The sequence below is a fragment of the Nanorana parkeri genome, unplaced genomic scaffold, assembly GCF_000935625.1.
Source record: "Nanorana parkeri isolate BGI_ZX_2015 unplaced genomic scaffold, ASM93562v1 scaffold252, whole genome shotgun sequence".
Classification (NCBI taxonomy): domain Eukaryota; kingdom Metazoa; phylum Chordata; class Amphibia; order Anura; family Dicroglossidae; genus Nanorana; species Nanorana parkeri.
In genome coordinates, this window is record NW_017306520.1 from 1,361,554 (window position 1) to 1,379,286 (window position 17,733).

At 40.2% G+C, this 17,733-nt stretch overlaps 1 protein-coding gene across 1 annotated transcript in view; it reads left to right on the plus strand.

Moving 5' to 3' along the window:
• The window catches only part of ACACA (acetyl-CoA carboxylase alpha), a 231,897-nt gene that overhangs the window by 187,146 nt on the left and 27,018 nt on the right, over positions 1-17,733 (plus strand). Inside the window, exons 48-50 of the mRNA XM_018556784.1 lie at positions 8,497-8,593; positions 11,081-11,216; positions 16,935-17,112. Of these exons, the coding sequence (XP_018412286.1) occupies positions 8,497-8,593; positions 11,081-11,216; positions 16,935-17,112 (411 nt within the window). The remainder of the gene's footprint in view (positions 1-8,496; positions 8,594-11,080; positions 11,217-16,934; positions 17,113-17,733) is intronic.

Here is a 17,733-nt window from a genome sequence, read left to right on the forward strand (position 1 = left end):
AAGTTTATAAGTAAGTGAGGGGGATTCACCTCTTAAATAGATGTCCTAGAACAGGTCTCCTCATTGGAAGGTTCACCCTTACCTTTTGTTCTGGTGACGGCTCTGAAATATTGTTTCCCCTTACTTTCTGTCTCGATGACAATAGTCATCAGACCAAAGAGAGAGGTGAATCTTCCCCATTTGGACAGTAATAAAAAACGTGACAATCCTTTGCCTAGAGATACACTTTTACATTTTTGTTCTTGGGTTTAGATATACTTTAATGTGCCAGTACATTGTTCATCTGGGTTGGATATTATCATTCATTCACTATAGCTTGTTAAGAGATCAATCTGGTGCCATTGATGTGTGGTGTGGTTCCTTCCTCTTCCACAGGCTTCCACATATTTTGTAGATGTGTAGTCATTGGCTGCATAGACGATTGCATGTCAGTATTAGACAAGAATCTGTCCTTAAAGACAGCCAACAGAAAATGATTTGTATCTGCTCCCAGTGGTATATAGTATAGTTACAAGATCTAAAATGCTTGGGGAATAATTATGACAAATAAAGCTGAAGATCTAAATCTGTGTTTGGTGATTGCTATGCATTCTAATAAGACAGTGATCTGCTGTTTTGTAAGTTAGGTTGGTTTAAGTAGATTTTAGATCATCTAAATAAGAACATGGAGTAATGATCTGGTTTCAGAACTGTAATGGAAATGTCTTCTCTATAAACCAATGGGGAGAGGGGGTCCTAGGGATACTCGGGCCATATTTCTGCATAGCTAACATAGGCTGTGGCCTTGAGCAAAATGGCTGCCAAGGGCAGCACCAAGCCACACACATCACTTTCTTGATGGCCAGTAACATGATCCTATGTTCCAGAATTCTGTACTACCTGCCAGTGCAATCCAGCTGGATTCTCATTGTTGTGCCCTAGCACAGTTTTTGCATATTTGTTGTTGGAATAGAGTTTTGTGTACTTACAATTCATCCACACTTGGTTCAAACACCTAGAACTGAACTGATAGGAGGAGGTGAATTAGAGTGGGCAAACTGTGTCCTTCAGCCCTTAAAGTCTGATCATGCTAGTTATGTAGGACCAGCTGACTGAGGCAGGAAGAGCATCACAGAACAGTGTGCCCAGGGGTAGCTTTGAATGTAAATCTGGGTACACTTTTTAGGATAGAGAGCGTCCAGGCTGGCTGTCACCACTGTGGTGCTTTTCACTAGTAGCCCAAAGAGAGGACAGGAGCTGCTGCAGAGTTTGAAATTCACCAGCCCAGGAATATGATGTAACCCTTGTTATGCTGTACTTCCATGTAGCACAACATGGGTGTGTAGATCAAAAGAATAAGTGCATAACTTTACATACAGTTTTAAAAACAGTTTGACAGGTAAAACAGTTGTTTCATATCTTTCATGTTTTCAGCTGTGTAATTATCTGTTTCCATGGGATTCCTGTTTAACCACTTGCCGTCCGCCCGTTGTAAAAAAAACAGACGGACGGCACTGCAGCATTGGTGGGTTGCCGTCTCCAGACGGCATTTTTTTTCTGCTCGCGCGCGCCCCCCTAGCGGGCGCGCACGGGCACAAAAGACCCGACCAATGCAAACACCCGTTGCCGGGTGTTTCACATAGGGAATGGAATCAGGTTTATCCTCTTCAGAGAGGGACCTAGGGACCTAGACAGTACAGTTTGCAGGTCTCCAGTCTCAGCTTGACCATTGGCTCCTTATACACAGCACTGACTGTGAGAATTGGGCACAGAGCAGGAATTGAGTGAGCCACTCTCATGGAGTAAACGTCAGTTTAGTGTTATCCGTGATTAATGGCCCTAAAATTATTGCTCTCATTCCGACGTTCTCGGTGATTTGTAACATGTGCGGCACTATAGGTGGAATTGTTGTTTTCACACGTAGGTGCACCCAACGCATGTTTGCGTGTGTATGTGGGGGGCGGGAGACTTTAAAAAAAAAAAAGTGTTTTTTTAAAGTTTTGTATGCTTCTTTAATTTTTTGTATTCTTTTTTTTTCTTTCCACTTAACTTTATTGCTATCACATAGGGGATAAGAAGCCCCCTATGTGATAGCCAATTTACATGACAGGTCCTCTTTATGCAGACATCAGGAGTCTCCAAGACCCCCAATGCCACCTAAGGACCCCCAGAGAAGCTCATGAAGCAGATATCTGCTTCAACAGCTTCTGCCCGGCTTCTGAAGCTGGAGAGTGACAGCAGAATGCAGAAGTGATTTAATATACATCACTTCTTGCATTCGGGGACCGGAGTCGAGATCAGATGGAGATTGTGTACTGATATCCCTTTGATCTCCTGTCACAGAGCAGCCATGCCAGTCTCAGCCGCACCGGGCATAGCGGATCTCGGGACCAGCAACGGTAGTGACTGGTGCTGCTAATACAAGCGATTGGGCGTCTCTAGAGACGCCCGATCACTTAAATGTAAAGCTCCCAGCTGGCCGTTTAATTACAACAACCGGAATAGGAATTGAAACAGCAGATGACCTCTCTTCAGGAAAAACTGAGGTTAGAAATAGCTTTGTGTGTGATTTCACAAAATAGATCCCACCAAAACTGATTTTTTTTTTTGTTTTTTGTTGTAAAAGTGACCCTTGTCATTATTCACACATAATGAAACTAAAACCAACCTTCAAAAGAAGAAGGTAAATACTTGCCTTTCTGCCAGGCAGTGTCTTAAAAGTGTACTGTATTGGTGATCTCTGGTTGTCACTGGTATCATATGCTTTCAGGTGTGTTGGATACCTGGTCCACATGCTGTGACTTTTGGACTGAACAGCACATAAAGCTTCAATTTTTTTGTAGTCAGTCAACACCTTAGTCAAGGATCCACTCTAAGTTTAATATACACATTGTATCTGTCTGTGTATTCTACCACTCAAAAGAACCTTACATTTTCTTGCTGTGCATACTTTAAAAGGGGACATGTCAGGATAGCAAAACGGAAACTCCCATTACCGACTTGTTTGTGAAGGGGTGGGTGCCAGGGCTATCATTCCTATGTTCATTATTTTAGACTGGCTTAGGACAAGCATTTTCATATCTTGTGCCAGGACATCTGCTATGCGCACATGCTTATTTCAAATCAGTGACTCAATAGGTAGTGAAGATGGGAACAGGATAGTAGCCCTGGGACTTGCACCTCCAAAAACCAGTTTGCAATGGCAGCTTCCATATATTAATGCATTTTATGACTGTGGTATAGTAACTTAAAGCTCAGTTATAATTTTGTTTATTACTGTAATGCAGTCAGGCTGCATAAACAGTAATAAAGGTAGCTATATTTTTATTATTTCATTGTACTATTGTGCCACAGGAAGGGTTAAAATGCCCTGTGCTGAATGCTGGAGATCCAGACCGCTGCTTAACACAGTGTGCAGTAGTCAGAATTGCCCCCCTGCACAGTGCTTTATTGAACAGCGCTGCTAAGGGAGTGTGAGTACTGTTGTCTCAAATACTGTACAGGAGGCGTTGGGCAGCTGGAGACAGGGTCCACTGTGCTGTATTGTGCAGCGGTCCAGATCTCCAGTGTCCTTCCAGCACCTAGCATTTTAACCCAATGCTGCAGCATGATAGTACATGTGAAGAAACATGTAATACTATTTATGCAGCCCAACTGCATTACTGTACTAAAAAAAATGTTTCACTTGGGCTTTCAAATGCAGCTAAATATTTCCCCCCAAACTCTGTACAGTAGTGTGTTATCAATATATCCGTCAAATGCAGCTTTCATGTTTAAGCTGTCTCATTTCATTACAAACCAGTGTTAATGTCATAATATACCTATTTAGACATTCTTTACCTATACAGGTGGACATGAGTGTGTCCTTTTATGTTTCTATAGTAGTCTCTTGCCATCTTCTTAGGGAATAGCTTAAGCAAGTAAAGGCGCTCAGAACAAAAATGCATTAGGTTGCACGGTCATCCCTCTCACACCTTTCATTTCCACTAAATTCATTACTAACATTTAAATAGAAAAAAAGTCCAATAAAAATGTAACCAACTCTAGAGGAAGAATAAATAGACTATTACTTGGAGAGAGTGCATGAGGGAATTCTTTCACTTCGCAGCCTCTGCCTCTCATGAGTCACTGGTGTTTTACACTCTATGCATACATCACAATGTGAGTATCATCTCTGTGCCTAGATATATGGTCTGTGCACAAGGAAATATGAAGGCACTTTTTATTTCTCTATCATTCGCTGTCTCGCTTTCCCTTCTCAGCGGAGCAATCAAAGCAGTCTGGTTGCTTCAATTGAAAGCGAGGCATGGAAGTAACTGTAAGAAAAAATGTCTTTGTACACTTCCACACTGAAAAGGAATACAAATAGCTTGGGTGTGGAATACTGAAGAGGCACAAAAAAGCGACACTGCTGCATTTCTCATATGAATTATGCACATTATTACAGATGATATCAGGTTTAAGGAACCAGCCAAATTATTAAACAGCGTGTTTGATTTTAAAATTAACCATTGAAATCAATAACTGAAATGCATTTTCTTTTACACTTGCAGTTATGCAAGGAGGGTTAATAATTAGTACCTCTTCAGTGCTAGAAACCCTCACAAATTATAGGGTCTATTTAGGGATTCACACATTTTTCCAATTAGAAAATGTGAATCTTGGATGAAAGTTGTATGAGTTATATTATACAGAGTTTATATAACACTAAGGCCTTGTTCACACCAAATGCAGACCAGATCCGGTCAGGTTTCTGCACACGCAGTGCAGTGGGTTGTGCCGCGTTTTAGACGCGTTTTTGATGCGTTTAGGGCCGGTTTTGGTTAAAAAAAATATATATTTTTTAAAGTTTAACATGGGCTTTCAGGCACTTGCATGCGTTTTTGATGCGTTTTTGATGCGTTTTAGATGCGTTCCAGACCAGATCCAGAGCAGGTAAAATAGGGCTTGCCGCAGTTTTTTCATCCGGTCTGGATCTGGTCTGGATCCGCACGCCGCGATGTGAACTGGAGGTCAAAATACCATAGGAATACATTGGACGCAGTTTTGATCCGGTCTGCACCTGCTCTGGTCCGGATCTGCTCCGCGCTTGGTGTGAACAAGGCCTAACAGTTTGCACAGTGATTTACAAAATGGATGAGACAGTACAGTTACAATACAATTCAATACAAGATTCTTAGGTAGGCCCTGATCTAGAAGCAGGGGCAAGGGATACAAAATACATTAATTGTGAGTGATGAAGAGAAAGATTTTAAAGGATCGTCTAAAGGTGGACAGAGTAGGAGATGAGGATAGATTGGGGTAGGGAGTTCCAGAGGATGGGAAAAGCTCTGGAGAGGTCCTGCAGGTGAGTGTAAGGGGAGTTGATGTGGCAGGAGGTCTTGAGAGAAGTGGAGAGGACGGTTTAGGTGATATTTTGAGATGAGGTTAGAGATGTAGTCGGGGGCAGAGTTGTGGGTGGCTTTGTATGTTTTTGTTAGTATGTATTATTATTATTATTATTATTATTATACAGGATATATATATAGCGCCAACAGTTTGTGCAGCGCTTTACAATATAAGGAAGACATTACAATCACAATGCAATTCAAGACAAGATTAATTATCAGAATAGTCTGTTGATCAACAGAGCAGGAAACGCTCTATTGCAGCATGTGACTTTTTTCTGGTTTATGTCTACTCAGATTTGACATGCTAAGGACCCGGAGTGACTGTACACATAAAAAATGTACAAAGCATACAGGTTTCATAAAATAAGAAGTGCTGTAGCCTGTGGTTTTCCTACAGTTAAAGCCAATTTATAGTAGTATGTAGGACTAAAAAAAAATACTAGTTTTAAAAAGGTGTCCTTAAAATCAAGAAACACATAGCAAGTGCACCTAAGGAATTACAGTTAGTACCATGTTTTTAAATCTTATGTAATTTTCCTGTCTTGTTGATAGAGCGTGTTTACTCTAGTTTGTACTAACTTATCTTTTGAATTTTATATTTATTTGTGCTTCACTGATTTATAATGGTGTTCTTCTTTGAAGGGCCATCAAAGAAAAATTAAAGTTTGGTTTCCATAACAGGATTTTTGATAGCATTCACAGAAATGTTTTTAAAAGTTCAGGAACTAATGAGAATGTTATAAATGAGATAATATGAAGAGGGGGAGGTTTTGCATAGCCCAAATGATTTCCTGTGCATTTTTGATGTAGACGAGTACTTCCAATTTGGAATGTTGTTTTTGGTGCTATGAGGAAGGCAGAAGTGGACAGACCATGTGTGCACACTGCATTTGCACAAGGACCTTCTGGAATTTAGCAAGCCATTTATATTACATGTGGGTCAGCTAAGTTGCAGAACCCTGACATGACAGAGCATTCCCAGTGCAGTATGGGTTATCTGAAGAGGCAGCACAGAATCTTGCTTTTGCAGCTGCCTTTGTCTGCTTGAAACCTGGGACTAAGCTGCTTCATAAGGAATCTCTGATGGCTAATTAAGTTTTATAATCAAAGGACTCTTTCAGCACAGCTGACTATGCAAAAATGATTAAGAGCTCCATCTGCTGGCTGTTTTGAAGAATGCATAATATTAATATAAAATAAATATTTACTTAGTGTGAGGCACTGGCTGGCAGGATTGTGGATGGGTGTGTATGATGGATTTCTCACATATTCATTCTTAGGGAATCCAGATTATGCCTAATGTGGAGAAAATGCAGAATCTTAATAAGTTCTCTTCTGGGTCCTGGAGCCCAGAGGCTTTGTAGAGTTTTGGGTGGGCTAAAGCCTCCATTCCTAGGTCCACATCTTACCTGGCATGGTGACCTCATTATACTGTAAGTCTTATCAGTCCACAGGACTTTATATTGCAAGCTGACTGATACTCTCTCTGCTATGGGAGCCTGCTGCGGTGTGAAACGGCGGAGTGCTGACAAAACACTAAAAAAGCGCAAGTGCTGCCTGTTTGTTTTGAGGAAGCCATTAGGGCATACTCTATCAGGAACTGACCTGAACTGAGTTACTCGCTCAGGCAAGCAGTTTTTTGTTGTTTATTTAATGTCAGTGGATCCCAACCTTTTTTCACTTATGTACCTTATTCAATTTTCATAAATTGTATTGCTAACTCGGGGTGGGATAGAGGATAGAGAAGAGGGGCAGGGCAGGACTAATAGTGGATGTGGCCAGATTGTAGTGGAAGGGACTTTAAGAAGCATAAATAAAATGAAATAAAAAATCCAGAGACCACTCTGCTTTGGGTTAAGAGTGTAATGCATAGACTGCAGGAGTCATAAGTGCATAATGTACAGAGTGCAGGAGTCGGGAGTGAGTAAAGCGTAGAATGCAGGGGTTTAAAATGGCACCAGTGCCATGTTTAGAATGCATACCTCGTGATCACTCTAAATGTAATTAAGCTATTATAATGTCTATGTTCAAGCATATGATTAAAGGTTATAAATTGCGGTTTGTATTATGTATATATGTATAACTTTTGTATTATGTTTATAATCATTATTATAATTTTTTTTATTTATTTTATATCTCGAACATTCCAATGGCTCTTTTTACTAGAGGATTTTTTTTCTGTAAGTTTAAAATAGTACTGTATTAAACCGTCCATTAAAAAAGAACCTCTCTATTAAAATACATTTACGATCCTCAATAAATGCATCATTTTGCAAGTACGCCGCATATAAAGGTTTACCTTCCATTAATTGCCACCTCTGTCTTTTTGGCGCAACGCTTCCCTCAGCAGTGTGCTTCCAAATAAAGACTAAACATGATGATTTATAAATACTCTCCACTGGGATCCCGCTAGCCCACCAAAATGTGAGGCGTATGTTTGAGATGAAGTCACCTAAAAGGGAGGAACAGAGTTGTATATCTTAGAAAAGATCACTAGATGAGTTAAAGGGGTTCTCGTTGGCAGAATATGCATTCGTGATTTTGTATGATGTGTCCATATTTTAGTTGAAAATTAACTATACTATATAAGACCACTAATAAAAACTAGAAAATTATTTTGTGTTGCTTTTCTAAAGAGCATTGCATTGCAATGTGCCACACTGCTTTCAGGGAAACCCAAATGCAGAAAGGACAGGCTGCATTTACTGTGATACTGAAGCACTTTACTTCGGCTTGGTCAGTGTGTATGTAAACCCTGTATGCTTGCTTTTGGTTTTGCCTTGGCTGGCTGGTGTGACTCATTGCACTCTAAAGATTATAGTGTCTTCTTATAGCCACCCCTTCTCTTCCTAAATTTCCATTACATTGTCTTCATGCAGGCTGTGAGCCTAGTGATTTACAGGTGTGGCCATAGTTTTAACCTTTTACAATCTACTGAAAGCGATTTTATATTTAGCCCACACAACCCTTTTAAGGCAACACAGATGAGTCTGGTTAGCAGTCACTATAAAACATTTAGAATGAAAGCTGCAAACGTGTAATACCGTCAAGAGAATTGCATTCTTCTTCAATCTATGAACTGTTTTTAATATAAGAAACAACTCACTCATATATTTTCTAAACATAGGCTGGGAGGCATACCTGTAGGAGTGGTTGCAGTTGAGACAAGATCTGTGGAGCTAAGCATACCTGCTGACCCGGCGAACCTTGACTCTGATGCGAAGGTTGGTTAATGGTCGTTTATTATAAGGGTGTTTTCTTTGTAGCAGGGTTTATCTTGTACTATTTATTTCCAGTTATAAACAACACTAATGTATGATACTTATTACATTTGTCATGTTATTTTATGTTGTTAGTCTTTATCACCATATGTAAAGGAAAAAACTTGGAAGTTTTGCTTTTGGAAGAGTTAGAACCTTTTGTTTGTCCTGTAGACCATTGTCACTGGGACAGAAAGGGATGGAAAATCCCAAATTTTAGTTTATCACCAGTGTTGGAGATGCAACAGCATACTGATTGTGTTGCTGACTGTAACTATGTCTTTTGGGCAGTAGATGGCGCTGTAGTGCAAATGTTAGTCTATGCTAGTTGTTCTACTTTATATGCATGTTTATCTATGATATATATGTTTCCTGTTTGATGCTGTATTCCTGTATACATGTATGCAACGTTCTTCTAAGCAGGTTCGACTTAATTCAGCATTCCTCAAGATCTCCGTGCTTCATCTAAACACATAACCAACAACCAGAAAATAGAGGGGCGCTGCATAATTACGGTTGTCACCAGATTGCCTCAATTTTTTTGTTGTCCCAATGGGACACAGACACCAGAGGAAAAAAAGAGAATTATAAGTACTAGGCATTCCCTACTCCACACAACATCTTGGCTTTAAGTATACTGCCTTCACATACCTGGAGCTGCTTTCAGTATCCTCTGCTTCATCTAAATGCAAGGTGTTCTATTTCTGCAACCCCCTCCCTCCTTCCACTCATTCTTATTGGCAAATAAAGCAGCCCATCATAGTGATGGGCCAATAAGAGTGTCTGGGTGCAGAAGTTAGCAGCAGGAACCGAAACTACCTGGCATTTGGATGAAACAGAGGATACTGAAAGTATACTCTTGGTAAATACCCAGTGCTCTGGGTGTGGGGTAGCCTGTGACTTATTCCCAGGATGCAGTGACCAGGACAAAAAGTTTGTTCCTAGCAGAATCACCATGTAAAAGTAATGGTTAAAACAAAGTCTGAAAATAGGAAGCTAACGCAGCCACCACATTTAAGGACTGTTGAGCTGCAATATATTAAATGTTTTATTTTGGGTGTAGATAAACTTTAACAACTGCAGAGTATGATTCCTATAGGAAGATTAGTTATTTATTATTATTTGTGATATTCAAGTTATTTTGAAAACAGCAATTTTCCATTTTCACTGTGTACAGTATTAAAATAAGCTGGGCCACATGTGCAGGCAATTCTCTGTGGTGCTTAGTACAGAGTGGTGGTCAGAGTGAGTTGTATAACAGAAAGTTGCAGCATGTAGCTCATTTTGTCATAAATCTCCCATTCATTGAGGATGCCACGTGCAGTCTGGATGCAGTTTGGTGTTCCCTCTGGTGGCTGCAAATTTGTATGTAAAATATTAACATAAAGAATATTAAACAGTGAGCATCTATACACATGAAAGTCATTACTACACTAGAAGATACAATCTAGGATGTGATGATGATGCAATTTTTAGCTTTTCATTTACAGTATAGTAGTACATAATCTCCATTTCACATCAGCTACTTATATGCACTGAACAATGCCAGTAGATTTTCTATGGAGGAACAGTACAATGTGCTTTTTAAATTCTGAGTTGCCATTTTAGGGTAGATGTAGTTGAAGAGGGCTTAACCTGCAAAAGGGAGCCAGCCACCAAGGAAAATGTTAAATCATGAGCCAGTCTTGTCAGTTTTACCACTTTCACTCCTTAGGACTTCAAATGCAGAAATTGTATAATTATATGGAATGACAGCATCATTTTTAATGGACCATGGTTCATTTTGTTGTAAGAAATCGTGGCTTGTTAAGTGTATTTTCAGAAAACAGATTCTTTATTTGCTCCTCATTCATCGACGTTGTACACAACTCTAACTCAAGCATAAAACACCTTTTGGTTTCACCAGAACCTGTAGGCTGGCTTGGGTCATCAAAATGGGCAACAAGGCAGAATAATGAAACAACCTGAAATGCTTGTCACATCATGATCATGAATTTTCATAATGCCATATGCTAATTATTTATGATGGTAATGCACATCACTTGATCATTAATGTTACATCACTTGATAATTAATGTAAGCAGAAGATCCACTTTAAATTAGCCTCAGCAAAGCCCAAGTATTTGCACACTCTATAAAATAGATGGAAGCAAATTTGATTACTTTATGATTCAAACATTTTAGTTTAGATATGAAATTAAAAAGTAGTGAAAAATTCATCCAACTGGAAAGATGTTCTTTTAACATTCAAAGTAATCATTTGAATACTTGAGCACTCACAGAAGACTTGGGTAGTGGATAACATCTTCTATAATTATTTTTACGTAAAGGGTTAATGTTTGCATTGTATAACCATTCTCTTTTGCTGACCTTTTCCTTTCCTGGTGCTTTTTTTTCCCCACTAGTGTTGAGTAGGTATTTTATGAATGACTACCTTACATGTTTCCACAGATAATACAACAAGCTGGACAGGTGTGGTTTCCAGATTCTGCCTTTAAAACTGCACAAGCAATCAAAGACTTCAACAGGGAAGGACTTCCGCTTATGGTGTTTGCAAACTGGAGGGGTTTTTCTGGTGGAATGAAAGGTAATTGTTTTCCAACATCTGCTGCATGACTTTAGATTTATTTGTTAACTGGATACCGGGTGGACCAAGGCATAAAGGTGGCCTCAACAAAGAGAAGGAGGTTAGAAGTTAAAACTGGACTCCAGGCAGATATAAAATACACAGATAATTTAGCTCTGTAATAATTGATACATCATTTAAAAGAGAACTAAAGCCAAACCTTTTTTGGCATAAGCTCTCTTTTGGGTCACAGGAGAACCTATACTAATATACTGAACCAAAGTCAGCATATAGCAGGCTACTGCCCCCTATATGCTGACAGCGCCGAGCCACGCTGCAGCCGGGAAAGATCCCAACAATATTGTTGGGATCTATCCAGCTGCCATATTGACAACTGGCTTTGTCTCTCTAGAGCCAGAGCCAGCTGTGCCTGCCCCCTCCCCTGTGTATCCTGCCAATGAACGCTGGAGTAACAGAGAGAGGGGATGGAGGAATTCTGCGGGAATCGGTGACTGAGCAATCAGTGGCTTGTGATCAATCAGTTCTCAATCTATTTTAAAATATCTAATATATATATATATATAATAATCTAAAATATATATATCAATCACCGGCACTAAGTATTGGGAAGTGTACATTTTAGACTGAAACCAAAACTGAAAATAAAAAAAATTTTCAAACCGAAACCTTTTCAAAATGTATTTAATTATTTTCTTTATATGTATTTATTTTTTCTTCTTTACTGTTAGGGGCTCTGGGGAAATATCAGGGGTCTAAACATAACCCTGATATTTCTCTTTTTAAAATAGGACACAAAGTCCTAAATCTCTTTTTTTTCTGCCCCTGTAATGAATGAACAGGAAGCCCCTATACTGAGCGCTCCTGTCCATTCATAAACTGTGGATATAGTATGAGTTACTATTTCCACAATCATGAATGAACAGGAAGTGATGTAGACCACTTCCTGTTCATTTATAACTGGGGACACAGTAAGCATACTATGTCCTCAAATATTAACAAACACTGAGCGATGATTTCTGATCGCTCAGTGCTTGTAAGCCACTATCCATCCTGACTCCTATGCCTGTTAAAGGAGGCCAAGTGGGGCAGTGCAGAAGGAGAGCTCAGCCTCCAGTGACAGCTGACAGCCTCCTGAAAGCTTCTCTCCTCCCCACTGGACACCGGGCTGTGTCCCCTCGGATCCCCGCTACCTTTTTTGACACAGGCAGGGGAGAGCAGCGGGCATCGGAGGGGACACAGCCTGGCGCCCAAGGGGGAGGAGAGAAGCTAGGGATGCGCTGAATTTGCGGCCGATATTTGACCAAAATGCTTCGACAGACGAAACGTCAGTGCATCCCTAATTCTAACCTCAGGAAACTGAAATCCTATGATTTGCTATTCAGTCTCCAGATCAGTACTGATAATCCGCTTTATTGGATGCACATTTGTGACAGCATTAAATAAATGGTGATATTGGTGATCACAGATAAGAAGTCTTTTGTCTACAAATGTAGCATGATTACATAACTTTACTTACAACTTACGTTTGGTGTAATGCAACCAGTGTATAAGTTCGAATTGAAAGTGAGTAGGAGAGTTTGGAAAGTGTTACGAATGCAGGCGATACAATTCCACTTGTTTTTGTATTTGTTTGTTATACAGTGAGTGTGTGCGTCACAAATTGTCAGGCCACAGGATATTCATAAATAACATCAATCTGCATGAAAGATGTATTACATGGGATGACTCCAAAAATGGTGCCATAAAATTGTAATAATTCTCCAAGGAGAAGAGAGACCAGGCATATAAAACATACTCTGATAGTAATGACTAAATCTAAATTTAAGTGCGTGTTTTGCCTATGGAGCTAAAATAAACTCACCCGAACTGTGATTCCAGCTGGCTCCTAGACTGGTCCCTTCAGCCTCTCTCCCCCTCCTCTCCAGCAATGGAATGTCCCACGGCTTCCTTACGTCCTATACACCGTATAGGAAGTGATGACTTAAAGCAGGGCTCAAAATTTCAAGTCCTGAGCTACTAGCCAGGCCTTAAGAGTTACTAGCCACCAGTTGCCCCACCTTACCCTGGCCCGGCCTTAACTCCGCCCCTAAACACACCCTCTTAAATAATCTTATGATAATTCTTATCTTATGATAGTTGCCTCTTGTGAACGGCAGATTAGGGGTTCCTGCTGCAGGAAAATGCAAGTTCCTGACACAGGAATCTCTAATCACACTTGAAATATACTGTAGGTGTGAATGGGGCCTAATATACACATAAACTAAAGGTGTCCATACACCTGCTGATTATCGTACGATAATCGCGGGTGATCCTGCGATCGTACGATTATCGGCAGGTGTATGGGCAGCGTGCGACCGCATCTACTGTAAGGTTGAACGACTTTCATCTTCCAAGGACGCTGGAAAACCTGCCGAAAATCGTACGATTTTTGGCGGGTTGGTGGCGTGGTCGAAAGACGCATGCCGCACGGACCGGTGTGCGCAAGCACACACTGCCCGCTCAGCACTGCAATCATCGGAAGACCTCCCCTCAACGGGGAGGGCTTGCGATGTATGAGATTGCAGATCGTACGAGATTTTACTGACCTTACAACCATCGCATAACAAAAGTCGTGCGATGGTTGTAAGGTGTATGGGCAGCTTAAAACACAAACAGACCTCACTAATCACCCCTAGATAACCTGGGATCGATCCTGCTCACATACATTCTTTCTTTCAGCTGGAGCTCAGAACTGTCAGAGCTCCGGCCGAAGGAAGCCGGAGCTGACAGGGGCAGCTCTGCGGTCTGCATCCGACACAGATGCAGACCGTGGAGCTGCTCCCGCAAGTCAGGTACGTGGCCTGCAACCGTGTGCCTGACATGTGAGTTGTCTGCGGGTCACATAGTACCGGCTCGCGGGCCGCAGTTGGTCCGCGGACCGGTACTTGGATATTTCCACTTGCCCTCACTTTATTTTTACTCGCCAAATGCAAGCAGGCGAGTGGGAATTTTGAGCCCTGACTTTAGGACTTTAGACCGCTGGAACGGAGGGGAAGTGAAGCTGGAGGGACCAGTCTAAGCACAAGCCGGGATCATGGATTGGGTGAGTATAATTTTGTTATTTTAGCTTCCTAGACAAAACACACACTTAACCTTTGCAAGGCAGGGGTACAGCACTGCAAGGGTTAAGATTTGATTTGCCCGGAGTTCTTCTTCAAGAATGAAGGGGAGTGAAGATAAAGAACAACAGAGGGACAAGTGTATGGGAGACTAGCTAGTTGTCTCATACAATAAGTTGTCTGCGCTTCTTTAAGTCCCAATTCCAGTGGGCACATCCTTTGCCAGAAATACTGAAATCAGTATAGTTAGTTTAGGTTATGTTCTTTTACTGACTGTTAATATCCACAGAATGTTAAGCTCATTTTAGGTATAATAATCTATTCTTGCAATATTTGTTGGAACAAAAAAAAACAGTTTAAGAATGCATTGACCAACTTGACCAAATAAACCAATAATAATAGGCTGAATAGGTTCATCTCCTGGTCAAAAATCCAAATTCTGTTTTTCTGTGCTCTGTGTAATATCACTGACATACAATTGTTCTTGTTTGTCTTTCTCTCTTTATAAAAAAAAAAAAAATCATGAAAGGGTTGAGAAGAAATTCACATTAAATTTCAGGACATGGCTCTACTGCCATTATCCTGTGTACAGAAGCATGTTTAAGTGTGAGTTGTCAGTCTTGGAAGCCCTTTGGGTGTCGCTGAGCATTTTTGGTTTCTGTGCTGGAAGGGTATTATGCAGGAAGGCAAAATAAACAATTACACCCGCTCTCAGAGCACACAAACACACCACGAGAAGCCAATTGCACTGTGGGTAAAATTACTCCAAAATTGTGTGTAATGAGTAGGAAAAGATTAAAGAAAGCTCTGGCTACGCTGAAAATTGACATTAGCAGAGAGAGAAAAAAAAAACCTCTTTACCACTCGGCCTGGGAGGTCTAATTCAAGCAAGGAACAAAAACATATCAAGATTGTGTTCAGAGAGTTTCTCCAATGACTTGTCTCTGGCCAGAAGGCTATTCCATATAATGCAAAATTAAATTATAAAAATCAAGTGAATATTTAGATGAAAGAACCATTCGGAAGCAGTTTATTTAGACAAAGTGCCAATGACCCACAACAGTAAGACATCAAGCGTGAAATTTACTAGAAATTAGCAGTGGGGCCCCAGACTCTGCATGACTTGTCTGAAAGCATGTAAATTCATGTGAAATTAACCCATGGGCAGCTCTTTAGAATTCCATGTGAGTGCAGTTAACTATGTTAACTGTATAGAGCAGATATACTTCACATACAGTTTACATAGTTACATACGGTAGTTAGTTAGATTGAAAAAAGGCACAAGTCCATCGAGTTCAACCTATACAGATATATAATTTAAAAAAATGTAAAAGTTTCTAGAAATGCAAAAGGTGTTGTTTAAAGTAGACCTCCACTCGGGATAAAATGATCAGTCAGCTTATTTAATATTAGGTTTGGGACGCTCGATGTTTGTTTGTCTTAAAATGTGAGATCAAGTACTATCTGGACTAAAGCTAGCCATAAACATCATTTTTTCTCATTCGGTCCCTGTTTTGCATGGATGGAGGGAATCCCCTCTTTGCTTACTGTATTCTGAGAGCAGTGGGCATGCCGCTGTCAGAATACCTAACAGTGCTGCAGCTGAGGGCTGCCATCTGGGCCAGACACTGTTCATATTTTGGCCGATTCAGCAGCACACGACCAGTGTGGCCAGCTTAAGAGAGTAAAAATTTATGTTCAGCTCAATTATTGATTTGCCCTCACTGAATCCAGTTGTATTCATTATTGGATCACATTTTGCATTGGTTGGTGATGACTAAAGTGCACATAAAAAATTCCATATCACATAAAGGACTTGGGGGTTGTAGTTGGCTATGAATCAGTAACCCTCGTTTAACCCAGGTAAGTAGGAGCTCTTCTATTTTCATAATTATTCCATTCAGGGTTTTGCATGTTGTTTTCTAGTAACAGACCATCATATTTGTCGATTTGCAAAAATAGCTGGAAAAATTGTGGAAAAATGATGCCACATGCATAATGATTCCATGTAAGTAACAATGACACTAGGGCTGCAACCAACTAATCGATAATGAGAATAGTTGTCAACTATTCTCATTATCGATTAGTTGGTTGGATCCCCTAGCTCTCTCCTCCACGCTGGGAGGGCACAGCAAGCAGTGGGCGGGTGCAATAGCCAACCTGCTATTGGCTATTGCAATTTGAAATGACCAATAGCAGGCTGGCTTTCGCACCAGCCCACTACCTGCTGTATTTACATTCAGCTGCCGTCTGCGGAATCTTGCCACCGGCAGCTGACATTTCCTGGCTGAACCTATTCAAGTGCTATGTGCTTAGAATACAATTATTTTTTTTAAAAATTATAAAAGGTGGAAAAAGTAATTTTCGGTTTCAACCTGACAAATTCTGCTGCAGGAGGTGCGTTGCAGTGCCATTCATTTTAGTTGCACCTTTCACTCAGTGTGATCGCCCGCACTGGAATGCATGGTACCACAATCCTGTGCGTTCCAATGGTATAGGATGGTATTTGATTGTTTTTATGTGATTCATCGAAAAAAATAATCGGCCAACTAATCGATTATGAAAATAATAATTAGTTGCAGCCCTAAATGACACACCTGTGACATTCTTTTGTCCTCAGACATGTATGATCAAGTATTAAAGTTTGGAGCCTACATTGTGGATGGCTTGCGTGAGTACCATCAGCCTGTGTTGGTATACATTCCTCCTCAAGCTGAACTGAGAGGAGGATCATGGGTAGTGATAGATCCTACAATTAATCCAAGGCACATGGAGATGTACGCTGACAAAGAGAGCAGGTAACATACATATAAGATTTTATATCACTTTGAAAATGTTTGGTCATTTTGTATCTATAGATATTAAAATTTAAGATAAAATTTAGCAGTCCATTTATAAAAATAATTGCTTTTCATTTTGCCCTAATTTGCTGCTAAATTTTTTTTCCATTTTCTAAAAGTTTGAAATTGAAGGTTGTGATGTGGAATGCACGTGGAAAGAAGGTGAAATATAGACAGATTGGCAGAAAAAAAATCAATACTGGAAAAGAGTGAAATCGAAAAAAAATACCGCATTTTGAATGGTCCTTCCCTAGCTTCTGTCTGTTGAAAATAATTCATTATCTCTGGTTTCGGGTGGCATCAATTATCATGGAAATAGCAGCAGATAGTCTTTTGGAAAAGTTACCTGCAGAATAAATTTCACTCTATTTCTTTTTTAGTCAAAATATGGCCAAAACGGGCACAAAAATTGTATAAGTGTATAAATAGGCAAGACTGTCAGAAGATCTATTTCCTGGATAAGAGAAAAAAAAAGCGAAATAGCATTTTGGAGTTTTGTAAATAGGGAACTATGATACGAATTCAAATGTTACCTTAAAGAGCATTGATGGTTTCATGCATAGCTGCATACACACACCC